At 35.9% G+C, this 14625-nt stretch overlaps 1 protein-coding gene across 2 annotated transcripts in view; it reads right to left on the reverse strand.

Annotated features, from left to right (window-relative positions):
- The window catches only part of LOC150081538 (inhibitor of Bruton tyrosine kinase), a 349146-nt gene that overhangs the window by 299617 nt on the left and 34904 nt on the right, over window positions 1-14625 (reverse strand). For both annotated transcript variants that reach the window (XM_090380069.1, XM_090380070.1), the window contains exons 4-5: window positions 12534-12630; window positions 1982-2106 (exon numbers count right to left, since the gene is read on the reverse strand). In XM_090380069.1, coding sequence (XP_090236195.1) covers window positions 1982-2106; window positions 12534-12630 — 222 coding nt within the window. The remainder of the gene's footprint in view (window positions 1-1981; window positions 2107-12533; window positions 12631-14625) is intronic.

A 14625-nucleotide genomic window follows, 5' to 3' on the forward strand; every position in this document is an offset into this window, starting at 1 on the left:
TTCCATTTTGAGAAACCTTGTCCTGCTCAATCAGCTTCAACTTCTCGAAAATCTGCTACCAATTCCTTAAATGCCGATCTTCAGGTAATTCTCCAGTGGGGCAAAGACAACTTAGTTGATTTCAACCCTTCTAAAACTCAGTCTTGTCTTATATCTCGCAAAAAGGATTCTTCTGCTCCTATGCTTATCTTTAGTGACATTCCAATTTCTAGGCAAAATGATATATTTCTTTTGGGGATTACCCTGACTTCTAATCTCTCCTGGCACAAGCACATTACAAATATTGCTTCCTCTGCATCTAAAAAACTTGGTTTTCTCTTTCACTCTCGGCGTTACTTTTCTTCCAAACAGCTGCTCACTCTGTATAAATCGTAAATCCGCCCTGCCATGGAATATTGTTCCCACATCTGGGGTGGTGCCCCCAAAACCTCTCTCAGGCTTTTTGATTCCATTCAGAAGAGGGCAGTTAGGTTAATTAATGATTCATCTCTAATAGAGTCTCTCCACTCGCTTTCTCATAGATGTACCATTTCTGCTGCATGCCTCTTGTACAGATACTTCCATGGGCACTGTTCTTCTGATTTGGCTTCTATAATTCCTGCTCTCTCTTTCAAAACAGTCTGAACACGTGTCGCCATCAGCCAACGTCCATTCACCGTCCAACTTCAAACCCACAGAACCAACTTTTCATCTTCCTCATTTATTCATTCAACTGCCATTTTCTGGAACAACCTTCCTTCATACGTATTTCCTGAAAATTACAATCTACAGAAGTTCAAGTCCAATGTCAACAAATATCTTCTTTCATCTTCTCAACCTCCAACCCAAGCATGGTACTAAGTACTATAGGTTCTAATACCTCTCGTGTTTGGGGTTCACATAAAAAAAAGAAAAAAAAAAAGTTACTTCCACTTCAGTGAACTCTATCTTTTTGGCGAGTTTCAAGCATTTTTCTTTACTTTGTGCATAATCTTCATCGGTATCTGAGCTTTTAAAGGAGTTGCTAAGATCTGGACATGACTTATGCCATGAACTTTGAATACAGGTATGTGGAACTTCACACCATGCAGCATCAATGAATTTTAAAGCATCTTTTATACTGAAGGCTTGCCAATATTGCTGCACACTTATCTTCGTGGTCAATCTTGTCAATTAGATCAGCCAGAATGCATTTTAAATACTGAGCCTTAAAAGATTTAATCACATGTGGGTTCATAGGCTGGAGTATTGAGGCTGAAATGAAACTGGAAGCGCTTAAGCACTTCCAGTTTCATTTCAAGCGAAACTGATTTCCTTGAGTGCTTACCATCATCACTTCCACTAGAGTTACAAGGATGCTTACTAACCATAAGGTTAACAGTAAAAACAAAATAGGTAAAAATAAGCACAAAATCAAAAATTATGCCTTTCCAACAGATGACCAATCGACCATCTTCAGCAAAACAAAATAAGAAAATGGTGGGCTATCACGCTAGCCTCTTGTGATGCTTTCTGTAAATATGGTTGCCTCACGTTATTTTAAATTCGCATAATTTAAACACGTGTAAAGTAAGAAGTCATCATACTTTGATTAGTATGCATTGTATGAAATAAACATGTAATGGCAGTATTTGTACCATTAGTAAGACACAAAAATCTTTACGAATAGCAACTGTACTCATTTGAAATTAAAAGGTGTGTCAATTTTCTTTTTATAAGAATTATTTTTTACTGAATCATAAAGTTAGTGATATCACATTAGTGATACTGTCTCCACCATCAGTATACAATTTTGCAATTTTAGTAAATTAATATATTGCCAATCATGCCTGGCAATAAGCATTATTATTTATTTTTTTAAATTACTCACTATGAATTGCAAAACCAAAAATATAAAACTAAAATAAAAGTAATCTTTTATGTTTATTAAAATAAATGCAGCCAAGTTTCTTATAATCAGGGTAAGTAAAAATACACAAAATAAGTAAATTCTACAACAAACCTGCTTTATGCTAACAGAATCTCTTCTAAAATATTCAAGCAATTCTGGATGCTCTTTAGGCTGCTCATTACCAAGACCCAGGTTATAATTAGCATTTGATCCCCACATATACACTTCAGTTATATCTAATAAAAATATAAGAGCAATAAATTAAAATTAATTCATTTGGGGTAAGCATTGGAGACAAAACTATCGTAACTACTGATACAATTATAACTAAGAAAATTACTATAATCATGCACACAATCCTCATCTAAGTTAGAAGTGCTCATGCATGCATGCATGCACAATATTTAGTAGTTTTAGCTGAAAACTGAATGAAAAAATATGAACAGTACCACAATGTCTACTCTGACCATGATAATACTGGCAATCACTGATCATGCCGCTACAATATACTGTAGGAACAAAAATTGGTCAGAAGTAAGCAAAAACTGTATAACAAATAAAAATAACCTCGCCTACTTAATGTTTAAGAAATATGGAGCAAAAAAAAAAAAAAAAAAACTGTGGCTTTTCAGCCAAGATGACAGAAAGGACAGGAGGGGAGGGTTATGCTCTTACTTAAGAAGCACAATCTAAGGCAATGCATCTAGTGGGCATGGGTGGCCATGTGCAATGTTGAGTCAGTTTGGTGTGACATAAGCACTGGAAAAACAAAAATGAAGTTAGGAGTATTCTATAGGATTAATAACTGTGATGAATATAATGAACAACTCTACAGACATATAGAATGCACCAGTAACTCAATGTCTTATAATTTGGAGGCTTTAACTTTCCAGATATTGACTGGACTTTGTGCATTGATCACTCACATAGTAGCAAGAATTGTGCATTTATTGGATAATTGTTTCATACATGAGCATGTTAGAGAAGCAACAAGAGAAAGCAATATGCTTCATTATCAGCAGCAAGTCTTCACGTTATTAAGAACGCTACTCTGCATTTCGAAAAAAAATTCACTAATGTTTTCTCAGAAAAGGGTGTTTCTGAATCATTTTCTAATGCTGATTTCAAAAATAACTACCAATTGTTTCCATCGTGTCAGGTTTCTTCAAATATCACAAAAGAAAATTAGATTTTTCACAATTTTTTTTTTTTTAATTTTGGCAGAATCTGCACACTGAAAAATACCTAACAAATGCTACTTTTACCAGACTTTTATATTTAAATAAAAAATGGCAGTGTGGTAAAAAGTCCACTAAACAAACACCTCTCATTTTAAACTGATCTACGATATGTAAAAATTTTGTTTATTTTGATTTTCTTGCAGATCCTTCTACTTTACAGTGCCTCTTCAGCATTCAGCAATAGTCAACCATCATGTTGACATTCCACTTCCCCTGGTACCTCCATCTCCATATCTTTAATGTCTTGGTGAAACCTTTCACCCTGTTCTTCACTAACACTTCTTAGATTTTCTGGGGTAGTATGTGGGAGTGTAAAAAATGTACTTTGACATGCACTGCTGTAGCCCAGCTTCTTGAAGTTTGCCAACGTATTTTCAACTATATTCTTGTAGTCTGGATCCTCGTTGTTCACAAAATAGTTCTCAATACAGACCTGAAGTTAATCCGTGCTTGTTTTTCTCTTTTATTCATAGTTCCCTCAAAATCTAGATCCCCATCAGTTTGCAAATTTGAGGTCCAACAAAAATACCTTGTTTCTTGGGTTATCAATGAGAATTTAGTACAAAGGTAGTTGAAGTAGGAACCTTTCTGAGGTAAAGCTTTCACAAACTGTTTCATTGAATCCAGTTTGACGTGGAAAGAGGAAAGTTTTGAGGTTTACCAGTGGCTTATGAACCATGTTCTTTATCCAGGCAACAAACTGCCACGCTTTGGCCAGACCTTGACATCCCAGTGCATACTCCTTGCCTGATTGTCCCATCCCACTCATACAAAAAGCAAGGCATTGTTGTGTAGCCAGATTACTGTCCAAGTAACATGCCTATCACTTTAAAGTCAGCACAGACCAACCAACCATGTTGCTCATATTTAATATTTGTGAAAAACTTCAAGTTCTCATGTTGTTTCTTTCAAATGCACAGAGTGAGCTACTGGAATTGACCCATATTTATTACCATCGTGGAGCAACATAACTTTGAGACTCCTCTTTGACACATCAAAAAGTCTCCACTGGGTAGGATTGTAACTAATTCCTAAATAGTTAGTCATTTATATTACTGCAAAACACTATAGAATTGTCCCCAAAAAAAGTAGGGGACTAGTTCTCATTCTCTGTGTCTGTACCATGAAAAAAATAGCCCATGTGCTAGAAGATTTTTTGAAAAGTCTAGAACCAAGGAGTTCTGCAGATTCCTTTGATAAATTTAAATCTCTTACTAGATCAATGAGGTCAAGCTGTGAAAACAGCTGAGGGCTGAACTCAATGTCTCCAGGCATGTAAACATCAGTTTCAGCACTCCCTGCTGCTACATTCTTTAATATAAGTAGAGAGCATGGAATCAGCAGGTTATCTCAATGCAGGACTGGTCTAATGGCAGATGGAATATTAGAATACACAATGCCCTTCTCATTCTTTGCATTGTATTCCTCTACATCAGGGTGGATCAAATAAAATGTCTGCGAGGTACATGCAGGCCAAATTTTTTTTAGCTTTCCACGATTTTTAAGATTAAAATGGTATAATGAAAAAATTGTCATAAACAGTTTTATGTTATTTATTGTAATATTTATACATTCATGTACATATAATTAATTTTATTAATTAGAAAAAAAAAATACACATTCAAGATAAAATTTTAAAAATACAATTATAGTAACAAAATACAAATACAGTTCCAGTAACAAAAATTGTAATATTTTATTTTTATAACATTTAATGAGAGATTTGACACTTTTCTTTTTTTTTTTTTTTTTAAATCAGTGAATCAATATCTGAATCAATATTTGTCATAGCAATGTGCAGAGTATTTTCTAAATTTACATTAGAAATTCCAGTAATAAACAACAGGCTGTTTATTATATATTTTGAAAACAACCACAGCCTGGATTACTCATTTTCGCAGGCCGGAGTTGACCCGAAGACCAGGGATTGTCCACCCCTGCTCTACATTAACTAAGCAAAATGGCAGTTATTACAGTAGTTTGTAGGTTCCTGACAAATCATAGGAATCACAAATGGATAGCCTTCTTTTTACCATCTTTCCACAATCTCAAAGCTTCAACCCAGCACTTACTCCTAACTTAATACATTCAATAATACAACTCAACTTCAACTTAAGTGATTTGTGAAGGTGGTAAGTGATAGAAAAAATGAATAACATTTCTGAAATCAGTGTAAACGTTAGTTTACAAACAATGAAACCATGCAGAGTGGCAGAATCTGCAGATAAAAGAACTGCTAGGTTGCAGCGTTCAAAATTTATTGTTGTGTGATTTACTTAAAGATGTAATTACTGTCAAAACAAAAAAAACTGATTTTGCTTTCATAATGACTAGTTATCTCAGACAGTTTTTAAAATTCTATACAGTGAGACTAACTGATGTTACCAACAGCAAATTCTAAATGAAAAGATTTAGAGATGTTATCATAGGAGTTACTATGGTTTTTATATCAACTAAGAGATACAATTCAAGACACAGACCTAAATGGATGTCGGATGAACTGACAAGACTCATAGCAGCAAAGAAAAATGCATGGGATGCATACAAATTATCAGGTGATACAGATGCCTACAGTAACTACAAACTAGTCTGCAATCAAGTTATAAAGGAAAAGGTTAAGCAAACTAAGGCTAATTATGAGAAGTCTCTGGCAAAGAGTGCACAGAAAAGCAGAAAGACTTCTTTACTTATGTAAACCACAGAAGTAAGGAATTGAAACATATTAATCCAACCGATATGGATTAAATGTTGATGATTCTGCTCAGGTTGCAGACAAACAATGGGTATTTTGCATCTACATTCACACGCGGAATTTTTTGGGGATGGGGATGCCAGAAGTGAGAAATTCTAGTGGGGAGCTAAATGATTTTGTGATAACAGAGAGGAAGTTGAGAAGAAAGTGTTAAAAAACACATCTTGGATTGATTGGATCTACACAGTTATATTAAAGGAGGCAGCAAAACAGGTACACAAACCTTTAGCTACAATTATTAGAGCATCTCTGGATTCAGGGAAGGTCTCTAGGGACTGGAGACGTGCAAATGTAATTTACCTCTTATTCATAAAGGGGGAGACAAATGATTGCAGACCTATCAGCTTGATTTCTGTTCCAGGGAAAATAATGGATTCACTGGTTAAAGGATTTGGGATCATTTAGATACAAATGCAGTTATACTGCAGTCACAGCATGGATTTTTTTTAAGGGGCAATCTTGTCTGATTGTATACCATGACACAGTAACAAAGAAACTAGATGCAAAAAATAGCTTTAACATCATATACTTAGATTTCAGAAAAAAATCTTGATACTGTTGCACATAAAAGAGTGCAAGATTTCAGAAAAAAATCTTGATACTGTTGCACATAAAAGAGTGCAAGATTTCAGAAAAAAAATCTTGATACTGTTGCACATAAAAGAGTGCAAGATTTCAGAAAAAAATCTTGATACTGTTGCACATAAAAGAGTGCCACACAAATTGGAGGAGTGTGGCAAGTTGCTGCTATGGATAAAGGGATGCTTTGGTGAAAGAAGATAGTGGTTATCAATGGGCACTACTCTTCTTGGACTAATATTATTAATGAAATCACACAGGGTTCAAATGCTAGGCCCATTGTTTTCCATATATTTATTAATGATACTGAAGGCACATAAGGCTTAATGTCTAAGTTTGTAGACAACGTGAAGGCTTGCAGTAGCATACCAATAATCATGGTATGCTACTGCAACAATATCTAGAAAAATTAAATAGATGGGCTGATAAGTGGCAACTGATGTTTAATACTGACAAATGCAACATACTTCATACCGGGAGCAGCAATTCCAGATTAATGTAACAGCTGTGTGGTACCACACAGCTTTTACATTCTCAGGCAGTGGAGAATGAAAAAAGACCTGGTAATTATGCAGTCAGATATGAGGTTCTCTGAGCAGTGTGCAGACAGGCTGCCGAGACAGCTCGTGGGGTTTTGTCAATGATATACAGGAATTTTTCCACGGGTCTAAGGAAGTGATTATCCCACTATATAAACAATGGTTAGACCACATCTTGACAGTACTGCATACAGGTCTGGAAGCACGTGAATCTGTTGAAATGGTTGCAGTGAAGAGCAACCAGATTGGTAAGGAGAGCAAAAGGGTACTCTCACAAGGAAAGGAAAATTGATGTTTTGCAAATTGCATCAGCAATTTGCAAAATGACTGTGAGGAGATCTTAATTAAAAAAAATTCAGGTGGTAGATGACTTTCATCAACCGGTGAAATACCACCACATTGCTTATTGGAGGCTTGAAGTGGTGAAACCCATGTTTAGTCTCTAGAGCAAAGTTTCCGGCATCCCCCTCTCCCCATACTTCTCCTTCAACCCATGCATGGTACTGAGTACTATAGGTTTTGATGCCTTTCGTGTTTGGGATTTTCATAAAAAAAATAAATAAATAAAATACTTGAATGGATTGACTAAGCTAAATTCCAAATGAGGAAAGATGGCTGCAGGTTGGATATACATAAATTTGACTTCAGCCAGAGAGTGATTGATTGTTGGAACAAACTCTCATCTGGTGTTGTAGAAGTGCATAATATGAATAAATTCAAGGAAGAACTAGCTAAACTGTTAGATGGGAATGGACAGGTGAAATAAAAGGAGTTTTTTTTTTTTTTTTTCATGCTGTATAAACTTGCTTTCTTGTATCATTTGCCAGTACTACTACGAATAATAATAATATACATTGTCCTAGGGCCACAGCCCAAAAAAGCACACCTTGTCAAGAGCTAATATAAAATCTAAGGAAGTGCATCTAGTTGACATAAATGGAGAGTGCAATGTTGAGTCAGTTTGGTGTGCCATAAGCAATGGGAAAACAAAAATGAGAAGAGGAGGGTGTGTTAGAATTAGTAGAGGCACGTGATGCAAGAAAGCAAGCTTATACAGCATCAGCCAAAAAAAAAAAAAAAAAAAATATTCCCATTTCACTGATCCATTCATTCCAAATGTTTGTCTAGTTCTGCCTTGAATTGATTTAAGATATCAACTTCCACAACAACAGATGGAAGTTTGTTCCAGCAATCAACTACCCACTGGTTAAAAGGCAAACTCCACACATCTATTCTACAACTGCCTTTCCTCAGTTTGAATCCATGCCATCTCAGGTTTGTAATCTGCGCAAGAGGAAGAATCTCATCACCACTGAGCCTGCTCAATCCATTAAAGGCCTTATACACCTCAATCAGGTCCCCTCGCTGGTGCCTAGTCTCCAGAAGTTGCAATTTGCAGAATTTAAACCTTTCTTCATAAGAAGCACCCTTTTGTTCTCTTCACCAATCTTGTTACCCTTCTCTGTACTTGTTCTAGTAACTCTAAATTCCTAAAATGAAGCTTCCAGACCTGTATGCATACTCAAGGTGTGGCCTGACAATTACCTTATACAAGGGGAATAATCACTTCCTTATCCTTGCCTGCAAAAATTTCTGTATGTCATTGACAAGATCCCATGACCTACTCTGGCAGCCTGTCTGCACTACTCAGAAAACTTCATATCCGACTGCATAATTACCCCAGGTCTCTCATTCTAAACTACCCTGAGGGAAACACCACATAGTCAGTACATTTCTCTGTGGTTACTGCTACCCATATGCAGTACTTTGCATTTGTCAATGTCAAACTTCAGTTGCCACTTCTCAACCAATCTACCAACATTTCCAGATCCTGTTGCATCAACATACTATCATTACTGTTATTAACAACCCTATCAACCTTTGTATCACCTGCAAACTTTGACATTAAGCTTGATATACCTTCATCAATATCATTGACAAATATACAAAATAACAATGGGCCCAACACCAAACCCTGAGGGACACCACTAATAACATTAGTCCACGCAGAGCAGTACCCATTGACCACTTTCTTCCTCAACCATCCTTTTATCCATTGTAGCAACTTGCCCTTAATGCCATACTGCTCCAATTTGTACAGTAGTCCTCCATGTGCAACAGTATCAAAAGCTTTCCTGAAATCCAAGTATATGATATCAAAATTATTTTTTTCATCCAATTCCTTTGTGACCACATCGTTAATATCCAATCAAATTGGTCAGACAAGACCTCCCCTTAAGAAGCCCATGCTGTGCCTGATTATTACTGCAGTCTTCTCTAAATGGACCTGCAATACATCTTTAACCAGTGACTCCATTATATTATTTTCCCTGGAACAGAAGCCAAAATAATTTAAACCTTTCTTCATAAGAAGCACCCCTTTGTTCTCTTCACCAATCTTGTTACCCTTCTCCGTACTCATTCTAGTAACTCTAAATTCCTAATTTGCAAATCTCCAGTCCGTGGGGACTTCAAGTTTGCAATTCCCGAGTCCAAAGATGCTCTCATAATTATGGCTAAGGGTTTACTTACTTCCTTTGCAATCTCCTTTAATATAACTGGATAGATCCCATCCACTCCAGGTGCCTTTCTTATGTTTAACTTCAACAATTTCCCCTTGACTTTGCTCTCCGTTATTACAAAATCATTTACCTCCCTGTTAGAGTCTGATAAACATCTGGCCTACTCCTCCTTGAATAACTCCTCATGTGTAAATGTAGATGCAAAATACTCATTTAGTTTGGCAGTTATGTTATAGGCCTAATGACTCTAATGAGTACAATGAACAATTGTAGAAAGAAATAGAACGGGCCAGTAAATCAGATTGTGTTATAATGGGGGATTTTAACTTCCCAAATATTGACTGGAATTTGTGGGTTGATCACTTGCACACTAGCAAGACTTTTTTGGATTTATTGGATGATTGTTTTCTGCAGCAGCACGTTCAAGAGGCAACCAGAGAGGGTAATACTCTTGATCTGGTTATCAGCAGCAATTATTCATGTATAAAGAATTTGCAGATAATGGGACCACAAAGTGGCAGTGATTGCAGTATACTGATGTGGGATTTACTTATAGATATAATTAACATCATGGACTAAGGGAAGAGTTTTTACTTCCGTAAAGGTGACTACAGTGGTCTCAGACAGTGTTTAAATCGGTACAGTGGAACCAACTGATGATGTTACCAACAGCTAATTCTAATTGGGAAACATTCAAGGAACTAATCATGGAAGCTACTAGGGTTTTCATACTGATTAAGAAATATTGTTCATGGTTCAGGCCTAAATGGAGGTCAGATGAACTAATGAGGCTCATGGCAGAGAAGAAAAATGCATGGGATGCATAAAAATTATCAGGCAACACAGAAGCCTAGGGCAGATATAAGCTAGTCTGTAATCAAGTCACAAAGGAGATTAGACAAACAGACAAATTATGAGAAATCTTGGGCAAAGGATACTAAGAAAACCAGCAAGGACTTCTTTATTTATATAAACTCTAGAAGGAAGGGGATGAATCAGATTGGTCCAATTGATATCAATGGTTCAACTGTAGATGATCCTGTTCAGATAGATGATAATCTGAATGAGTATTTTGCATCTACATTCACACGAGGAGTTATTAAAGGAAGAAAATGCCAGAAGTTTATCAAACTGTAACAGGGTGCTTAATGATTTTGTTATAACTGAGAACAAAGTGGAGGAGAAATTGTTGAAGTTAAACATAAGAAAGTCACCTGGGGTGGATGGGATCTATCCAGTTATATTAAAGGAGGCAGCAAAGGAACTAAGCAAACCCTTAGCCATAATTATGAAAGCATCCTTTGATTCAGTGGAGGTCCCCACGGACTGGAGATGTGCAAATGTATCCCCAATTCACAAAGGGGGATCGAAGGGTGACACGAGTAATTACAGACCAGTTAGTTTAACTTCTGTTCCGGGTAAAATAATGGAGTCACTGGTTAAATATGCATTGGAGGATCATCTAGACAAGACTGCAGCAATAATTCAGACACAGCATGGGTTTGTTAAGGGAAAGTCTTGTCTGACAAATTTGATAGGATATTATGATGTGGTTACAAAGGAACTGGATGCAAAAAATAATTTGGTATCATATATTTGGATTTCAGGAAAGCTTTTGACACTATTGAGCATGGAAGACTATTGTACAAATTGGAGCAGAATGGTATTAAGGGTAAGTTGCTACAATGGATAAAGGGATGGTTGAGTGGGAGAAGACAGAGGGTGGTAATCAGTGGGTGCTGCTCTTCGTGGACTAATGTTATTAGTGGAGTCCCACAGGGTTCGGTGTTAGGTCCACTGTTGTTTTGTATATTTATCAATGATATTGATGAAGGTATATCAGGCTTAGTGTCGAAGTTTGCAGATGATACAAAGGTTGGCAGGGTTGTTAATGACAGTAACGGCAGTGTGCTACTGCAACAGGATCTAGAAAATTTGGGCAGATGGGCTGAGAAGTGGCAACTGAAGTTTAACATTGACAAATGCAAAGTACTGCATATGAGTAGAAATAACCCCAGAGAAACGTACCAACTGTGTGGTACTACATTTATGGTTTGTTTGTTTGTTATTTGGTTTTTAGGAGCATTAGCAACTATGGCCATATTGCTCCAGGATATGCGGTGGTCATTCCCTGACCTTTCCGCATCCTCCGTATTTGGTGGTGACGGGCTCGAACCCCGGTCTAATCAAGAAGCATGTGCTATGCACTGCTGCTCCTTCCCACCTGGCTACGGAGGCACCTACATTTATGGTGGTAAAAAATGAAAACGATCTGGGAGTAATTTGTGCAATCAGATATGAAGTTTTCTGAGCAATGCAGACAGGCTGCCAGAGCAGGTCATGGGATATTGTCAATGATATACAGGAATTTTGCTAGTAGGGAAAAGGAGGCGATTATCACTTTGTATAAGGCAATGGTCGGGCCACGTCTTGAGTACTGCGTACTGGTCTGGAGGCTTCATTTTAGGAAGGATGTTGAGTTGCTTAAGCATGTACAGAGAAGGGCAAGAAGACTAGCGAGGAGAACAAAGGGGTCCTCTTACAAAAAAAGGCTTAAGTTCTGCAAATTGCTGCAGCTGGAGACTAGGCACCTGTGAGGTGATCTGATTTAGGGGTATAAGAACTTGAATGGGTTTAGCACATTGAAATCTGATGGGATTCTTCCGCCTGCTCAGATTACAAACCTGAGGTGGCACAAATTCAAATTGAGGAAACTTTTAGAGGGAATGGATGTGTAAAATTGTTGTTTTTTTTTTTTTTTTTTGGCTGATGCTACATAAGCTCATACACTTGCTTTCTTGCATCACATGCTACTATTACTACTACAATAGTTCAGTATAAGGATGGTTTCTAAGATTAAAACTATGAATAATGGTTAAGTATAAGGCATATTTAATATAATTTGTTAAGTTTTGCTAACGACAACAAGTTCTGAATTACAGAGTATCAAAATATTATTCACTCAACAAAATATACAAAAAAGAAAAAAAAAAAATTAAAAAATACTGATAAATAGACATCAGTACTTACCAGAGAGCTGATAATCAATATGTGGCAGTCTATCTTTAAGAAGCAAGTCTAAAGGAGCAAAACCATCATGATCTGTTATACGAAGACTAGCTCCATGCTGAAATAAAGTTTACTCAAGGTTATTTATTTATTATTATTTTTTTTAAATGCTACAACAGTTACTGGAATGTGGAGTCAATATACATTACATTTTTTATGTAACAATATTTTTTATATAATTTAAGTAAAAGTCATACTTCCCGCATAAAATTCAATTAATTTTCTTGTGCATAATATATAAATTTAAATCTGGAGTTGTTAGTACTAAAATCGAAGAATTTTAGAATCGAAGGATAATTAAAGCTATACTACACAAATAGTTTTTAACATGGCACCACACCCCTCAATTGGTATATCAATTAGTCAATTTTAAACTAACATTTAAAAAGTTAGAAAAATTGATATGTTATCCTTAAACTTAACAGTAATCAGTACTTAAACTTAACAGTAATCTCTCATACCTGAGATTATTTTGAAGTATAAGAGCAAGCTTTTGCATAAAAATGAATGGTACATCACCCAATTCACTCTGAAATGCGTGCATTACCTTGTTGGATGTGTTACTGTACACATAGTGCAAAATTAAATGTGCTAGACAAGGGGAAAAAACAAAGCACCTTACATGTGACCAATGTACTGAAACTTACTGGATGAACTAGGCCACCCAACTCCATTTAAAAGAAATGGTCCAGTCTGAATGCAGTAAATATGAAAAAATCTCCCATACCGTGGCACTTCACTACTAGCTGTCAAGACTAAAATTAAGTGAAATTGCTGCAGCATGTTGATCTTTTTCATGCAAGCAAGTCAGTAAATAATTAAAACATAAATGAAACAGAGTACTACAGTTCAAAATTAAACAGACAAAGCTACAGAACACTATGCTGAACCATGCCACTAAAAAAATTAACAAGGACCTGGCCTGAGTCCACAGTCCAGTTTTGAAAGGTCAGCTGAGCTTGTCTTTCACCCATCTGCTTTTCTCAAGCTTTGAAATGTCAGCCAAGATAAAAATCAGCTCAAAGATTGTCTTGGCTGACCTTTATAAATAAAACTAAATTTTTCTCAATATTTTAAAAAAATAAATTTTGGAAAACTTGATAATCCCTTCTGTGATCATTAACCTGCTAAATTCAAAGGAAACTACATATCTTGTCAAAAGCCACAACTCGACAACTGTCAAAAACTGTCCCAAGTGTTGGAGGAGCCCTCCTGACAACCCAAATCCTACTGACAAATCATTGACACAGCCTAGTTTGTGAAGAACTACTACTTTAAAAAAAAAAAAAAGGAGGGGATGGAGGAAGAGGGAGAAATCCCTTAACTGCAAGTTTCTGAATCTTGCTAAACTTCCTGAGGACAAACTGTATGAATAGATATTGACAAATTAGCATATGAATAGGTAGGCAAAAACTGTTTTCGCATCAATCAAAATTCCGAATGGTAAAGGACATCCAAAACTATAAAGAATTTCCATCCAACAGTACCAAGCAATAAATTATGAGAAATTAGATAATTTTCCATTATTATGATTCCAAAATGCATTATTTATTTAAGTAAAGAATGCATTATGTATATAATGGATAATGAACAGAGGTATATTGGTTAAATAGTGGATAAAGGACTGAGAAAGACTGAGTAAAAGTGACAAATGGAAAATCTCATCCGTGTAATCTGTAAGGAAGCACTGTAAAAAAGGCTTTTATATGTTTTTCAAAATTATGGAGATTAAATAGCAATAAATGTGTCAGAAAAAAACCTGACACATTTAGTGTCAAATAGCAAAAAACTAGACTAAATATAATAGCTAGAATGGGTAATCCTTCTCCAATTCTTCAGTTTCTTTTTACTTCCTAATGTCACTATTTACCAGCTGAATTTTGCTCATTCACAGAGAATGCAAAGTTGATATCTAACAAATTATTTGATGAGTTGAGGTATAAAAAAAAAGAGGTTGTTTATATACAGGACATTTCATCAAAATTATGTACGCACACTTTAAAAATTTATATTTAATGAACAATATGCACCAATTTAATATTCTTAAATTCAT

This window comes from Mastigoproctus giganteus, chromosome 8 (assembly GCF_048544385.1).
Source record: "Mastigoproctus giganteus isolate SK-2022 chromosome 8, ASM4854438v1, whole genome shotgun sequence".
Classification (NCBI taxonomy): Eukaryota; Metazoa; Arthropoda; class Arachnida; order Uropygi; family Thelyphonidae; genus Mastigoproctus; species Mastigoproctus giganteus.